Below are 14,766 nucleotides of genomic sequence, written 5' to 3'. Positions count from 1 at the left end.
ATATATGGGGCACATTAGCAATCGGTGCAGAGATGTGGACGGAATTCTGAAAAAACCCCTGCCAAATTGTTTCTTTGACCTGCCCCACTCCCCACCCAATGCTCCCATCCCCTTCCCCCCACCCACCCCCCCCCCCCCCAGGATTCCTGCAGAGACCCTGTGGTCCATACAGGATTCCAGTGCAGGCCCCAATGCCAGAATTCCCAGGCAGCTCTTATGCTGCAACATTGAGATGAAAAGGAGACAGTGGCAGGAGGCCAGGAACTTCACCTGCCTGGAGAGACGAGAACTAGAGGGTCACGGCCTCAGAATATTGGGTCTTTCATCTGAGACTGAGATGAGGGGAAATTCCTTCACTCAGAGGGTTGTGAATCTTTGGAATTCTTACCCCAGATGGCCTCAGTCATTGAGTAGATTCAAGACCGAGAGCGACAGGTTTTTGGACTCTCAGGGAATCAAGGCATATGGGGATAGGGCAGGAAAGAGGAGTTGAGGCAGAAACCATGATCTTATTGTCTCGAGGGGCCGAATGGCCTACTCCAGCTCCTATTTCTTATGTTTTTCTACCTTATCTGGATGCTTACAGTAGGTCTGGGCTTGTGCCTACTCCAGGGCAGCTCTGTTGGGGTGGAAATCTGATATAATGGGTCTGCATTGCTACAATCGAAAATTGAGTGCTCCCTGTGCAATAAGGGGAATATTCTCTCCTGCTGTCTTAATTCCATAGGTAAGCGCTGAATCTGAATCCAGATTCTAGAGGCATCTAAGCTGCTGTTTAACTGCAAGTCCACTGTAAATAGTTTAAATAAACAGCAAGTAATTTCTCTCAATGTGTACCTATCTTTTCTCAGAAATGAAGAAGGCGAGGAGCACCTCCGGAAAAGATCCATGCAGTTGCCATTTAATTTTGCTACAGGAGAGGCAGTTCTGTATGACAGAAATCTGTTACTTTTAGGGCATCTGGATCCATTTGAAATGACAGGAAAAGGTTCCAAGATTAAGAAGGTTTCAACCGGGGCAAATGCCACAGATCAAAAAAATGGAATTGACCCTAGTTCACTTCTGGGTGTCCTGATGAATCAGAATCCATCTGTGTACGCCTCACACTGTGAATCAAAGTTCAACCTAGACGATGCCTTTGCAAATGACTTTGCTGTAGTAAATGTGCCAGGGGATTTCTGGCAGCCAGCCAATAATGGAAAAAACTCTTCCAAAAGCGAGGAGATAAATCTTGATCAGGATGATCCACTGTCGACCATAATGGATATTCTGTCTCAAAAGAATGCCGATGAAAATGACCTATGCGACACTCTTGAAAACCTGGATGTGGATGTTGAGAACACTGATTTGGAGCAATGGGAAGAGACTTTAATGAAAATGGACAACACTTCGATACCAGATGATTTAAATGATATCCTCACCACAGATTTTATACTGTCATGTGTTGAAGATATGCTGACAAAAGACAGCCCAAAAGCTAATAAGTTCCCAGAGAAGAGCTTAGACACTATGGAAGTAAACTTAATGGGACCGGGCCAACAAAACCCATTTGGATCCATACAACAAGAGCCGTTTGTATTCAACACCCAGGACTCAGCAATGCCTGGCTTTCAAAATTCAATAGCATCTGACCACCGGAATTCAATGGTGACTGGCCCGCAGACCCCAATGGTGACTGGCCCGCAGACCCCAATAGTGACTGGCCCCCAGACCCCAATGGTGACTGGCCCGCAGACCCCAATGGTGACTGGCCCGCAGACCCCAATAGTGACTGGCCCCCAGACCCCAATGGTGACTGGCCCCCAGACCCCAATGGTGACTGGCCCCCAGACCCCAATGGTGACTGCAGCCCAGAATCCAGTCCTGCTTGCTCCCCAGGACCGAATAGTCTCTGGACCACAGAACACAATGCCATTTGGACTCCAAAATACAAGAATGCCTAGACCACAGAATGAAACACAACCTGGGATCCAGAATCCACTGGGATCTTTCTCACTGAATCCTCTTGGAAAGAGTATGTGTAATCTTTCTAACCCACAGAGTCCCATCTCATGTAGCCTTCAAAAACAATGCAGATCTGCTCCACAGAACATGAGTTGCGCAGAGCAAGTCAACATGCAGCAGGTGCACATGGGGAAAATGTCAGCATTGCAGTCAGTACAAAGGAATCTGCAGCAGTCCATGCTGCAAAAGCCACAGTATTTGGGCTTAAATGGACAGCTGAAAGTGCAGCCTTTAAATACACCACAGCAACAAGTGCCACAGTGGCAGCTGCAAGTACTGCAGAATGGACAACAGGTTCCCACGCAGCCATACCAAGTGCAAGATTGCTTGCACCATCAAATGCCACAGTCTTCTTGCAGATCGACACAAGCCTCACAAGACAGGGTTTCTACAGCTTGTTACCTGGACCAATATAACAGTGACCAGCTTCCGTACAGCTGCAGTGTAACAGTCCAGCAAAGAACCACAGTAAACCAAATTCCACTGGGGCTGTCTCCCAGCACTGGCAGCAGCTGCATGTTTGCGTCCTGTGAATACGACAACTGTGCCCCTCTTGTAAGAACTGGACTGTCATTCCCAGACAGCAACTCCATCACTCCTCTGCCTCCCTACAGTAAAATAAAAGTGTCTCCGAATCACAGTCCCTTGCAGGCAACCTGTTACTATGAGAAGGACCCTGTTAATTCTGTTATGGGCTCCTCAGTTATCCCTAATGGGGAAATGAACATTTACCATTCCTCGTGTCAATTTGAGCCAAATTTTTCACCGTTGCCGAATGCCGAGAATTCTGCCTGTCGATTTCCGACAGGTCAGGCACCTTGGAATTACAACGATCAATTTAAGGTGAGGACAGAATCTCTACCTAGCTAATAAACCATACATATTTAATAATTAGCCTATTCAAATCCAAAGTTGTTCAGTGTAAGGCTGCTGATACGTTTAAGGGAGAAGAGTATTCTACTAATTTGGCTGACTGTAATGCGCGAATAGAGATTTTGGTGCACGGTTTCATGTCTCCCAGCAGCTTCCTGTCTTCCTATTTTGTAAAATTGCTTGGCCCAAAAGGAGCTGCAAAAAAAAAAAAATTTTTAAGTTAAAAATCTCTTGCTTGACCCTCCTGTGGCCAGGATCCTTGCTACATTGGCGGGTTCAAGACCTTTTGGGCCTTAGTCAGACCTACGGTCAAAATTGGATGCGACCTTGCCATTGAAGCTCAGCTCCCACATCACTGGCTTGAATTCAGGCACGGTAAATGTCTACGGTGTGGGAATGCCGGGTAAATTGCCCCACCATCCACCAGCTCAACCGTTCGGTGTAGATACCTGTTTCATTGTGTTATATTTGACTTGCAGTATCCAGCTTTCAAATCAGCAGTACTGTCTCCAGCCTTGCAACAACAGTGCAACAGCTTCAAAATGTGTCTTTTAGGGAGGGAAAAAAAATCTCAACGCGTAAACAATTATTAGCAAGAGCATTTAAGAGCGGCACAGCAGTCAAACGCAGTATGATGGATAAGCAAAATTGGGGAAAGAAAATTGCTTTCAAACTTAGGAAGTGGGATAACTCATTGTTACAACGGTAAAATGTCAAAGCTTTTTACAGGAAAATCCATCCAAACTCCAATAATGATTTCAACTGCCTTTCATACTGAGCTTTCTCACGTGAGTGAGTTTCCAAACCTGGACCTGAGTCAATGAGGAGAAGTGGGCCAGGGAGTGTCGATGCTTGACCACATTGTTTAAACCTGCCTATAGGTGCCTCTGCCAGGGACCAACAAAAACTCTGCCCACTGGGGCCTTGCTTCTCAGGAGTGGGGAGGTTGTGGGGAGAGAAAAAAGAAAATAGGAAGAACAACACATTCAGCATAAAAAATTGAAAATACAAAAATGATTAAACAATGTATTTGGCAAGAGATGATAATCAATGAACAAACTAGAAGAATGATCTCGTACTGGGTGAGGAAATTATAACTGTGTAGAAACAGTGCAGAAGAAATGAGTAAAATTTACTTTAAAATATTTATAAAGTATAATTACAGGGAATTCTGGCATTAATAAAGATTTGCATTTGTATTCCACCTTTTCATATGCTTTGAAACATGAATTACTTTGAAGTATAAATGCAAGCTGTTGATTTTCAGCTTTGAGGTGTAGCCACTGTTATGTAGGCAAATTCCTCAGCCAGTTTGCACACAGCAAGAAATCAGAAACACCAATGAGAAGAACCACCAGTTGTTCAGTTTTGGGTGGTATTTATTGCGATCAGGTAGAGGAGCTTGACTCAAATATCTGAGCCAAAGGACAACACTAGCCAAGTTGCAACGCTTTCTCAGTACTGACCCTCCCACAATGCATCACTCCCTCAGTACTGGCCCTCCGACAGTGCAGCGCTCCCTCATTACTGACCCTCCGACAGTGCAGTGCACCCTCAGTGCTGACCCTCCAGCAGTGCAGTGCACCCTCAGTACTGACCCTCCGACAGTGCAGTGCACCCTCAGTACTGACCCTCCGACAGTGCAGTGCACCCTCAGTACTGACTCTCCCACAATGCAGCGCTCCCTCAGTACTGACTCTCCCACAGTGCAGCGCTCCCTCAGTACTGACCCTCCCACAATGCATCATTCCCTCAGTACTGACCCTCCGACAGTACAGCGCTCCCTCAGTAATGAACTTCCAAAAATACTGTGCACCCTCAGTACTGACCCTCCGACAGTGCAGCGCTCCCTCAGTACTGACTCTCCCACAATGCAGCGCTCCCTCAGTACTGACTCTCCCACAGTGCAGCGCTCCCTCAGTACTGACCCTCCCACAATGCATCACTCCCTCAGTACTGACCCTCCGACAGTACAGCGCTCCCTCAGTAATGAACTTCCAAAAATACTGCGCACCCTCAGTACTGACCCTCCGACAGTGCAGCGCTCCCTCAGTACTGACTCTCCCACAATGCAGCGCTCCCTCAGTACTGACTCTCCCACAGTGCAGCGCTCCCTCAGTACTGACCCTCCCACAATGCATCACTCCCTCAGTACTGACCCTCCGACAGTACAGCGCTCCCTCAGTAATGAACTTCCAAAAATACTGCGCACCCTCAGTACTGACCCTCCGACAGTGCAGCTCCCTCAGTACTGACCTCCGACAGTGCAGCACTCCCTCAGTACTGACCCTCCGACGGTACAGCACTCCCTCAGTACTGCGCTGGAACTAGGATTACATGCCCAAATTTCTGATGTAGAGTTAGAAGCCATAACCAGCTGTTGCCCATCTGAAACACAGCTGCAATATCGTAACCTACAGTCACCATCTCCACAAATGCGAAATTTCTTTTTGCCTTGGATTAATTTTTGCATTTTAAAAAAACTTTTCAGTTGACTGTCAACCTCCTTAAACCAGGGATGATCAAGTTATTTGTAGTGCTTTTTCTGTCACCTGCTTGTGTTCAATTAACTCCACACAGACCAGGGATCAAACCTGACCTTCCTTACCGATTTCTTTTCTAAAATGGTCTGTATACCTGTGAGTTTCTCACCTTCCCCTGGTCTTAATTCTCCTCCTGCAATGCATCGTTAAGAGCAGGCACATTAGCAAGTTCAATATGAGCAGAGTGGCATGAAACCATGTGACTGTGAAGTGATTCCTTTCCCCCAATTCCATTTCAGTTCTTCCCCCTTCCTGCCATCTAAAAAGTTGATCCTTCTTGGTACACTTTAATTGGAGTTTGTGGCCCCCAGTGCCGTGCCCACGGAGCCATTCTTCTTGTGGGGGTCCGGACACACAGCATCTGTAGCCCAGTTGCACTTTCCAGACACCGGGAGCGGGAACCCTAACTGATCGCGACTCATTTCAATTCCCCTCCCTCCTTAGTCCACACCCCTGAGCCTAATTGTGGTGACCGTGATTCCCCGAACTTGGCATCGACCATTAATAACAATTTTGGCTCCTTTTTGTAAACATGTATTTTTGCTACACCATGTTAAAACTCTTGTAAAAAGTGAATGCGAAACTGGAGAGTTTTAAAGGGGAAGCTGGGATTATCCCATAATTCTACTTTCAAAAGGGTGACACGCCCTCTCGGGTGCCCCTGGTTACTGTGTTTAGCTCCAGTGTGGTGCCAGATGTTCCCTATGAAACTCCTCCTGTGACCTCATAAAGTTCCAGCAAGTTCATGAATGGGGATGGTGGATTGTTTAGTTTAGTTTAGAGATACAGCACTGAAACAGGCCCTTCGGCCCACCGAGTCGGTGCCGACCATCAACCACCCATTTATACTAATCCTACACTAATTCCATATTACTACCACATCCCCACCTGTCCCTATGTATTTCCCTACCACCTACCTATACTAGGGGCAATTTATAATGGCCAATTTACCTATCAACCTGCAAGTCTTTGGCATGTGGGAGGAAACCGGAGCACCCGGAGGAAACCCACGCAGACACAGGGAGAACTTGCAAACTCCACACAGGCAGTACCCAGAATTGAACCCGGGTCGCTGGAGCGGTGAGGCTGCGGGGCTAACCACTGTGCCACTGTGGGAACATTCTTCGTTCATGACATCGCGAGAGTGGAATTTGATGGAAACTGACACAAAATATCTGCTGCCAGGCCGCCTCTAGCCAATCGCTTTAAAGATATTGGGAGTAGGATATTAAGTTGGGGGGGCAGGGGGGTGGGGGCGTGCTCAGACTCTGAATGTATAGCATCTTCACAACATTGGTTTGAACTTGTGCCCATTTAATTTCATCCTACCAGAATACCAACCTTATTACAGCAGTTAAATGCTTTTTAATTGAGCCTATTCTCCTGGCTTCAAATACCCTTCTGGTTGAGCACTACTTCCTGACTGGCCCTTATAGCCCTGCACCTGTGTCCTCTTGTCCTGCTGCCCTTGCATATCTGAAAGGACTTCTTTTGAGTTCATTTTCTTTGTCCGATTCAAAATCTTGTACATGCCTTTATAACATTGAGAGTTATACAACAGTCAGTGGGACAGTGAGCAGCAGGGAACAGTCCATAGTGGGATTGCTGTCTCTTTGGTTTTGCTTGGCAAATCTCTGCTTACATAGCCTGGAAATTCTGACCTGCTATTTCTCTTAGGTTTTTAAATCCGCTTATACGTTTTAAGTCATTTACCTGAAGGTTTGCATATGACATATAATATGATACAACTTCTTTGGCTGGGGTATGTGGGAATAGCTAAATCCGTATTTGGTTAAATCTCATTCAGTAATATAGATCTTGCATTACAGATGATTCATCTTCCGAAACTGTACATAATGTAACACATCGTCGTTTTGGGGTATCGAGTGTCCTCTCAACTCAGTTGATGGCATTCTAACCTTTTGAGCAAGACGGTTGTGGTTTCAAGCCTCATGCCAAGAGTTTAGGATTGTGATCAGGGCTGATGCTTCAGTTCAGTACTCAGGGAGTTCTGCACTGTTGGAAATGCTGTTTTACAGATGAGACATTAAACTGTGATCCCATCCACCTGCATAGGTGAGCATTAAAGATCCAGTCTTATTCCAATAGTATGGACCTCTGGCAAACATTTCTCCCACAGTCTGTCTACATTACCACCCAACAACAGATTAACTGATTAGTCCATCTTATTGCTGCTATGATATCTCTACATATGGAAAATGGCTGTTTCATTTGATAATTTGAAAGCATTTTGAGGTGTTAGAGAGATGCAATAAGGCTTCATACAAATTCATGTTCTTTATATCAACGTTGCCTTCCTTTGTGTGAATTGCAAAGTCTTTCTCATCAAAAACATTTAGCTCCTTGGACCCCTTCAATCCTCATAACTGCATTTACAATTCTTTCGACAGGGAGAAGCTCTGAATTGAGGAAGTGGAACACTGGGCATGCCTACTGTGTTTCCTGAGATCACTGGGCGGACCAACTTTTGTGATTGATTCAGACTGGGCACGGCCAAACCCAATGGTTTTGACAGTGTTTAGTGTAAAGTGCTGAAGCCTCGATAGACAAGCGAGCTAACAAGGTCACACATCCATCGTAAACTGACTGCTTTCATATCTCCAAGTATCGTCGCATTGCCGCCTAAAAGTCTTTTGTGATCAATTTGCTATTGCTCTGTACAAAATATTAACTACTATATTTTTGTATAAAAATGCAGTGTGTTTTTTTTTGCATTGATATTGCTGGTATAATCATGAGCCATTTTTCTTTGAGAAGATCACAGTTTCAAAGCACACTGCAAGTCATTGTGCCTGCTATGTGCATTGGGAGCCTTTTAATGAAGGAGATCATTCCCCAAGAGCAGCCTTCTACCGAGGATGCTTTTTACCTGATTGCTAAGTATTAATTGAAAAACAGAGACATTCGCCATGGAGCATGAGCACTCCGAAGCTGAGGTGCTGTTGCCAGGCAGAAATGAACCTGCAACATGCTCACATGCCAACATGGAACAGAAGTTGTGCATTGAACAGGTGACTCATTTGGTGTTACTCTCTGAATCTTCTGAAGTTGGAACCTGCTCCTTTTTTTAAAAGAACAAAAAACATTTCAACTTTTTAAGCTATTTACGTATTAAGTCAATACTTTAAAAAAAAGAGATCTGTGTATAACACAGTATATGAAACAGTTGTGCTTTGATATTACAAATGTCACAGTACAGAACCTGTTTGTTATTCTGCTGACCAGCTGCATCACTCTTGTCCCTTTGCAGCCCTGTGTATAATGTATTTTACCACTTGATATATTGCTGCCTTTCACTTAAATGTTATGTAGTTTTATAAATGTCTAAACACAGTTGGCTGTTGTATCTTTTTGCTTAAAATTAAAAATACTTTTTTTTTTGTAACCCTCTGTCCTCCCTCTTATTAAAGCCATTTCCTTTTGTAAACGAATGTGATGTGACTTGCTTTGGTTTACTTTGAATGTCATTAAGTTGGTGTACATTTACAAATTAAATCCTTCCTACCCGTCAGACGTTTAAAATAATTTCTCTATTTCCTCATTTTCATAGAATTGTTACATCACAAGAGGAGGCATTCAGCCCATAGTGTCTGTGCTGGCTCTCTGCAAGAGCAATTCACCTACTATCAGTCCCCGCCTTCTCCCCGTAGCCCTGCACATTCTTCTTTTTCTAATAATAATACAATTCCCTCTTGAATGCCTCAATTCAATCTGCCTCCACCACACTCTCAGGCAGCATATTCCAGATCCTAACCACTCGCTGCGTGAAAAAGGTTTTTCCGTCTCCAACGCATCTGTTCTGATGATGCAACCTTCCACAACAGTGCTTCTGATATGTCTTCCTTTTTCCTCAACCTTGGATTCCCCCCACTGCAATTGACAGGGCCCTCAACTGTATGTGACCAATTTCCTGCACTTCTGCCCTCACCCCTCCCCCTTGCTCCCAGAACTGCGACAGGGTTCTCCTTGTCACTTTCCACCCCATCAGCCTTCATATCCAAAGGATCATCCTCCACCATTTCCACCACGTCCAGCGTGATGCCACCACCAAACATACCTTCCCCTCCCTTGTCAGCATTCTGAAGGGATTGTTCCCTCTGTGACACCCTGGTCTGCTCCTCCATTACCCCTGACACCTCGACCCCTTCCCATGCAATCGCAGGAGGTGTAATACCTGCCCTTTTTCCTCCTCTCTCCTCACCATCCAAGGCCCCAAAGACTCCTTCCAGGTGAAGGAGCGATTTACTTGTACTTCCTTCAATTTAATATACTGTATTCACTGCTCACAATGCAGTCTCCTCTACATTGGGGAGGCAAACGCAGATTGGGTGACCGCTTTGTGGACCGCCTCCACTCAGTCCGAAAGCATAACTCCTAGCTTCCAGTTGCTTGCCATTTCAACTCACCACCCTGCTCCCATACCCACATTTCTGTCCTTGGCCTGCTGCAGTGTTCTAATAAACATCAACGCAAGCTCGAGGAGCAGCACCTCATCTTTCGATTAGGCACTATACAGCCTTCTGGACTCAATATGGAGTTCAACAATTTCAGAGCATAACTGGCCATTTTTAATTTTTTTAATTTTATTTTTTAACCATGTGCCTGCCTTAAACTTGTTTTTTCATGCTGTGCTTTTGGACAGAGCTGCTCATTATTCTGCCATTAACACTCTCTGGACTAATGCTATGTCTTTCACCACAACCATTTGCCATTTCCTTTGCCATTGTTCCATGGCATCCTTGTCATTTAATCTCTCCTGCCTATTACACACTTTCCCTATTGTTCTCTTCATCTCCCTGCCCACCACCCCCCGGCACCCCCCACCACCTCCCTTTGCTTGCTTAAAACCTATTAGATTTCTAACCTTTGCCAGTTCTGATGAAAGGTCACAGACCTGAAACATTAACTCTGCTTCTCTCTCCACAGATGCTGCCTGACCTGCTGAGTATTTCCAGCACTTCCTGTTTTTATTTCAGATTTCCAGCATCTGCAGTATTTTGCTTTTATTTTTCCTCATGTCGCTATTCTCGTGAATCTTTTCTGCACCCTCTCTAACGCCTTCACATCCTTTCTAAAGTGTGGTGCCCAGAACTAGATGTAATACTCCAGCTGAGGTCAAAACTGTGTTTTATACAAGTTGAATGTAACTTCCTTGCTTTTGTACTCTATGCCCCTATTGATAAAGCCCAGGACACTGGATGCTTTATTAACTGCTCTCTCAACCTGTCCTGCCACCTTCAATGATTTATGCACATATGCACCCAGGTCCCTCTGTTCCTGCACCCCCTTTAGAAGTGCACCCATTATTCTATATTGTTTCTCCACATTCTTCCTACCAAAATGAATCACTTCACACCTCTCGACATTAAATTTCATCTGCCACTTATCCGCCCAACCTGTCTATGTCCTTTTGAAGTTGCGCACTATCCTCCTCACAGTTCATAATACTTCCAAGTTTTGTATTGTCTGCAAATTTTGAAATTGTGCCCTGTACACTAAGGTCTAGGTCATTAATATATATCAGGAACAGCAAGGGTCCTAACACCAACCCCTGGGGAACCCCATTATAAATCTTCCTCCAGTCAGGAAAAAAACCCACTAACCACTACTCTCTGTTTCCTGTCACTCAGCCAATTTTGTATCCCTGTTGCTGCTATTCCTTTTATTTTATGAGCTATAACTTTTCTCTCAAGTCCGTTGCGCGGCACTTTATCAAATGCCTTTTGGAAGTCCACATACACAACATCAAAAGCTGATCAACATTCTATGTTACCTCATCAAAAAACTCAAGCAAGTTAGTTAAGCATTACCGCTCCTTACAAATCCGTGCTGGCTTTCTATAATTAATCCGCATTTGTCCAAATGACGATTAGTTTTGTCCTGAATTATCATTTCTGGAATCTTCCCCACCACCAAGTTTAAACTGACTGGCCTGTAGTTATCTTTAGGCCCTTTTTGAACAAGGGTGTTATATTTGTAATTCTCCAGTCCTCTGGCACCACCCCTGATTCTGAGGAGGGTTAGAAAATTATGGCCAGTGCCTCCAGCATTTCCACTCTCACTTCCCTCAGTATCCCTGGATGCATTTCATCCGGACCTGGTGTCTTATCAGACAGCCTATCTAATACCTCCTCCTCATCAATTTTAAACCCTTCAAGAGGGTGAATTACCTCCTCTTTCACCATGACCTGTGCAGCATCATCTTCCTTGGTAAAAGCAGGTGCAAAGTATTCATTTAATACCTCAGCCATGCCCCTATCTCCATGCGTAAATCCCTATTGAATTGTGTGTGTTTTTCTCCCCTCCTCTCCTGAATGTGCTGTTTTTTCCCCCCTGGTAGATGGTGCACAGGCCTGCCTTCCATTGATACCTTGTCCCAAGTGACAGGTCTTCTTGCAGGATCCTAGACTGTGAGTGTCAATAGGCTATTTGGCTGTGAGATGCCACTGCGGTGAAACGTCATCCTGGCCTTGTCCAATGTCCACACACTTGCAATTTTCAGCAGGGGCAGCTGGTCAGCTTCAAGGCGAAGGAGCCCAGATTGATTGTCCCCTCCAGAGTTCAGGAATGCTGAAGCCAATTGTAGTGCCTCAACCAGGAAGGTAAGATTATTCAGGATGGACTGGCGATCAATCTGTAACCTATGCATGTGCTTCCTTTCTCTCCTCTCTGACCTTTCCACACCTCCTCTTCCTTCAATGGAAGCTACGAGTGGTGAGCCAATTGATTAGACTTATATTCTCTGGAGTTTAGAAGAATGTGAGGTGATCTCATTGAAACATGTAAGAGAGGGCTTGATAGGGTAGATGCTGGGGGGTTTTCTTCCCCTAGTCGGGGAGTCTAGGACTAGGGCTCAGACTCTTGGGATAAGGGGCCAGCTATTGTGGACTGAGATGAGGAGAAATGCCATGGAGGGTTGTGAATCTTTGGAATTCTTTATCCCAGAGAGCTTGGATGCTTAGTCATTGAGTATATTCAAGGCAGAGGTCGATAGATTTTTGGGTAATAAGGGATATGGGGATAGTACGGGAAGGTGGGGATGAGGTAGAAGATCAGCCATGATCTTATTGAGGTGGAAATAGGTGGTCTTGGTGATGAGAGGCTAGAGGTCAGAAACTCAGCTCAGCGGTAAATAGGAGGTTGAGGTTGTGAACAGTCTGGTTCAGCCTGTGACAGTGGCCAGGGAAGGGGATGCAGTCAGTGACTAGGGAATGGAGTTTGTGGTTGAAGACAATATTTAATTGGAAGAAATTTCTGCTCATCCATTACTGGATGTCGTACAGGCGATGTGACAATTTAGAGATAGTGGAGGGGTCAGGAGAGGTGGTGGTTGTTGTATATTGTTGATAGCATTTAAGATGCTAGGGCGAGTTTTGTCTACAGAACTCTCATAGTCTCTATATGTGTAAATAATAACACGTTTATTGTATTTGCACAACTATATACACGCTAGTTAAGCATGCCTTGCTAGCACCTCTCATGATGCTTCTTGCTTCTTCCAAACCTATTACCCATGTGACTATTACATCATCACTACTACAGTGGGAGGGGTTACTCTCATTGTCTCAAACATTAACCCTTTCAGACCCGCATACTACATCTCCTCCCAAGCCTTTGTCCATATATATTTTTGATTGATATACATTCATTCATTTTGACTTTACATACTACCACATCACAGATTCAATCTGTCAGGAGGCTTCACGACTCTCCCTGATCGTGTTCTTGTCGGACTTGGAAGATAAGTAGTCTTTCTCGGAAGTGTTGGTTGACGACTTGGCTGACCTTGACCAAGGTTTGTAGTATATAAAAACAAGAAATGCTGGAACCACTCAGCAGGCCTGGCAGCATCTGCCAGACCTGCTGAGTGGTTCCAGCATTTCTTGTTTTTATTTCAGATTTCCAGCATCCGCAGTATTTTGCTTTTATGTTTGTAGTATATTGTTGTTTCTGGGTTTCATGATCACCATCTGCTTCATCCACATGTATAAGTGATTATTGTTTCTGAGGAACATGGATAAAGTTTCTCCTATTTTGTCTGAAGTATGTACTAAATAAAATCTCTGATGATTTTCATCTCTCTGGATGGCTACACCTCTTCCTAGGTCTCATATCCATACTTTTTCTCCTTCCTTCAACCTGGGTAGGTTTCTGGTACAAAATTTCTTATTGTAATTGTGAGCTTGTTGTTTCCTCTAAGACTTCTCTCTGTCTTGAACTCTAATAATCCTGAACGTCTAGCCCTGGAAGTAATTTCTTGGGTAGAATAGGAAGTTGAGTTTTTAGCTTCCTCTCCATCAACAGCTCTGACAGTGATAGTCCACACAGCAATGGAGTAGATCTTCGTTCTTCTTTAACAACGACTTAATAGCTCTGACTCTTCTTTCGGCTTCTCCATTAGATTGAAGATGTTCAAATCCCCCTTTCTCACAAATTGTGTGAAGTATTTGTTTGCAAACTGTGGTCTGTTGTTTGACACAACCTCGTCAGGAACACCATGCATTGCAAAGATCTGCAAAACTCGAATGATAGATTGTGTAGTTGTCGAGTACAACCTTTTCACTACAATCGATCTCAAAAAATAATCAATCACTAACATGTAGGATTTTCCATTATACATAAATACATCAACACCTAGATGTTCCCACAGTCTGGTTGGAAATCGTGTCAATATAAAAGGTTCTTTCTGGTCTGGTCTGTGTATTGCACATACCTGGTGATTTGAGATCATGTGTTCTATGTCTCTGGATATTCCTGGCCACCAAACGGATGACTGAGCTCATGCTCTGCATTTCGTGATACCCATGTGGCCCTGACATATTCTTTCCAAGATATCCGACCTAAGTGCGATCGGAATGGCCAGACTGTCATTATACATGAGTAAATCATCCACGATAGTGAAGGTCTTTCCTGAATTCAAAGAATATTTCATTATCTTATCACTGGGACATTGTTGTGACCAACGCTGTGTGCAAAAATTGATGTATACCAATGCATTCCTCATCCTGCTTTTGAGCGTGACAAATTTGTTGGAGCTTCTGTGAACCTGCCGGCCATCGTGACACTGTGTACTGTGAATTCAACTCTATCTCGTCCACAAAGTTAACACCCTGTTGTGTGGGATGGTCAACAGTTGCTCTTGATAATGCTCAGCGGATGTTTGCATCTTTCCTCGCACATATACCGTCTCATGTGTATATCTCATCAACCTCAACCGGAATCTCTGAGTTCTTGGAGGCATCCTCATGATTTGCTTCTCATCCAATAAGTAAATTAGGGGTTTGTGGTTTGTCTCAATGACAACATTCAAGCCAGTAGCATAATC

General features: G+C 44.5%; 1 protein-coding gene across 1 annotated transcript in view; it reads left to right on the top strand.

Moving 5' to 3' along the window:
• The window catches only part of ahr2 (aryl hydrocarbon receptor 2), a 203,648-nt gene extending 194,798 nt beyond the window's left edge, over window positions 1-8,850 (top strand). The window contains exons 10-11 of the mRNA XM_068035886.1: window positions 852-2,847; window positions 7,832-8,850. Coding sequence (XP_067891987.1) covers window positions 852-2,847; window positions 7,832-7,849 — 2,014 coding nt within the window. The 3' untranslated portion in view covers window positions 7,850-8,850. The remainder of the gene's footprint in view (window positions 1-851; window positions 2,848-7,831) is intronic.
• The last annotated feature ends 5,916 nt before the right edge of the window (window positions 8,851-14,766 follow it).

The sequence above is a fragment of the Heterodontus francisci genome, chromosome 7 (genome assembly GCF_036365525.1).
Source record: "Heterodontus francisci isolate sHetFra1 chromosome 7, sHetFra1.hap1, whole genome shotgun sequence".
Taxonomy (NCBI): Eukaryota; Metazoa; Chordata; class Chondrichthyes; order Heterodontiformes; family Heterodontidae; genus Heterodontus; species Heterodontus francisci.
This window is presented reverse-complemented; position numbering and strand designations above follow the sequence as displayed.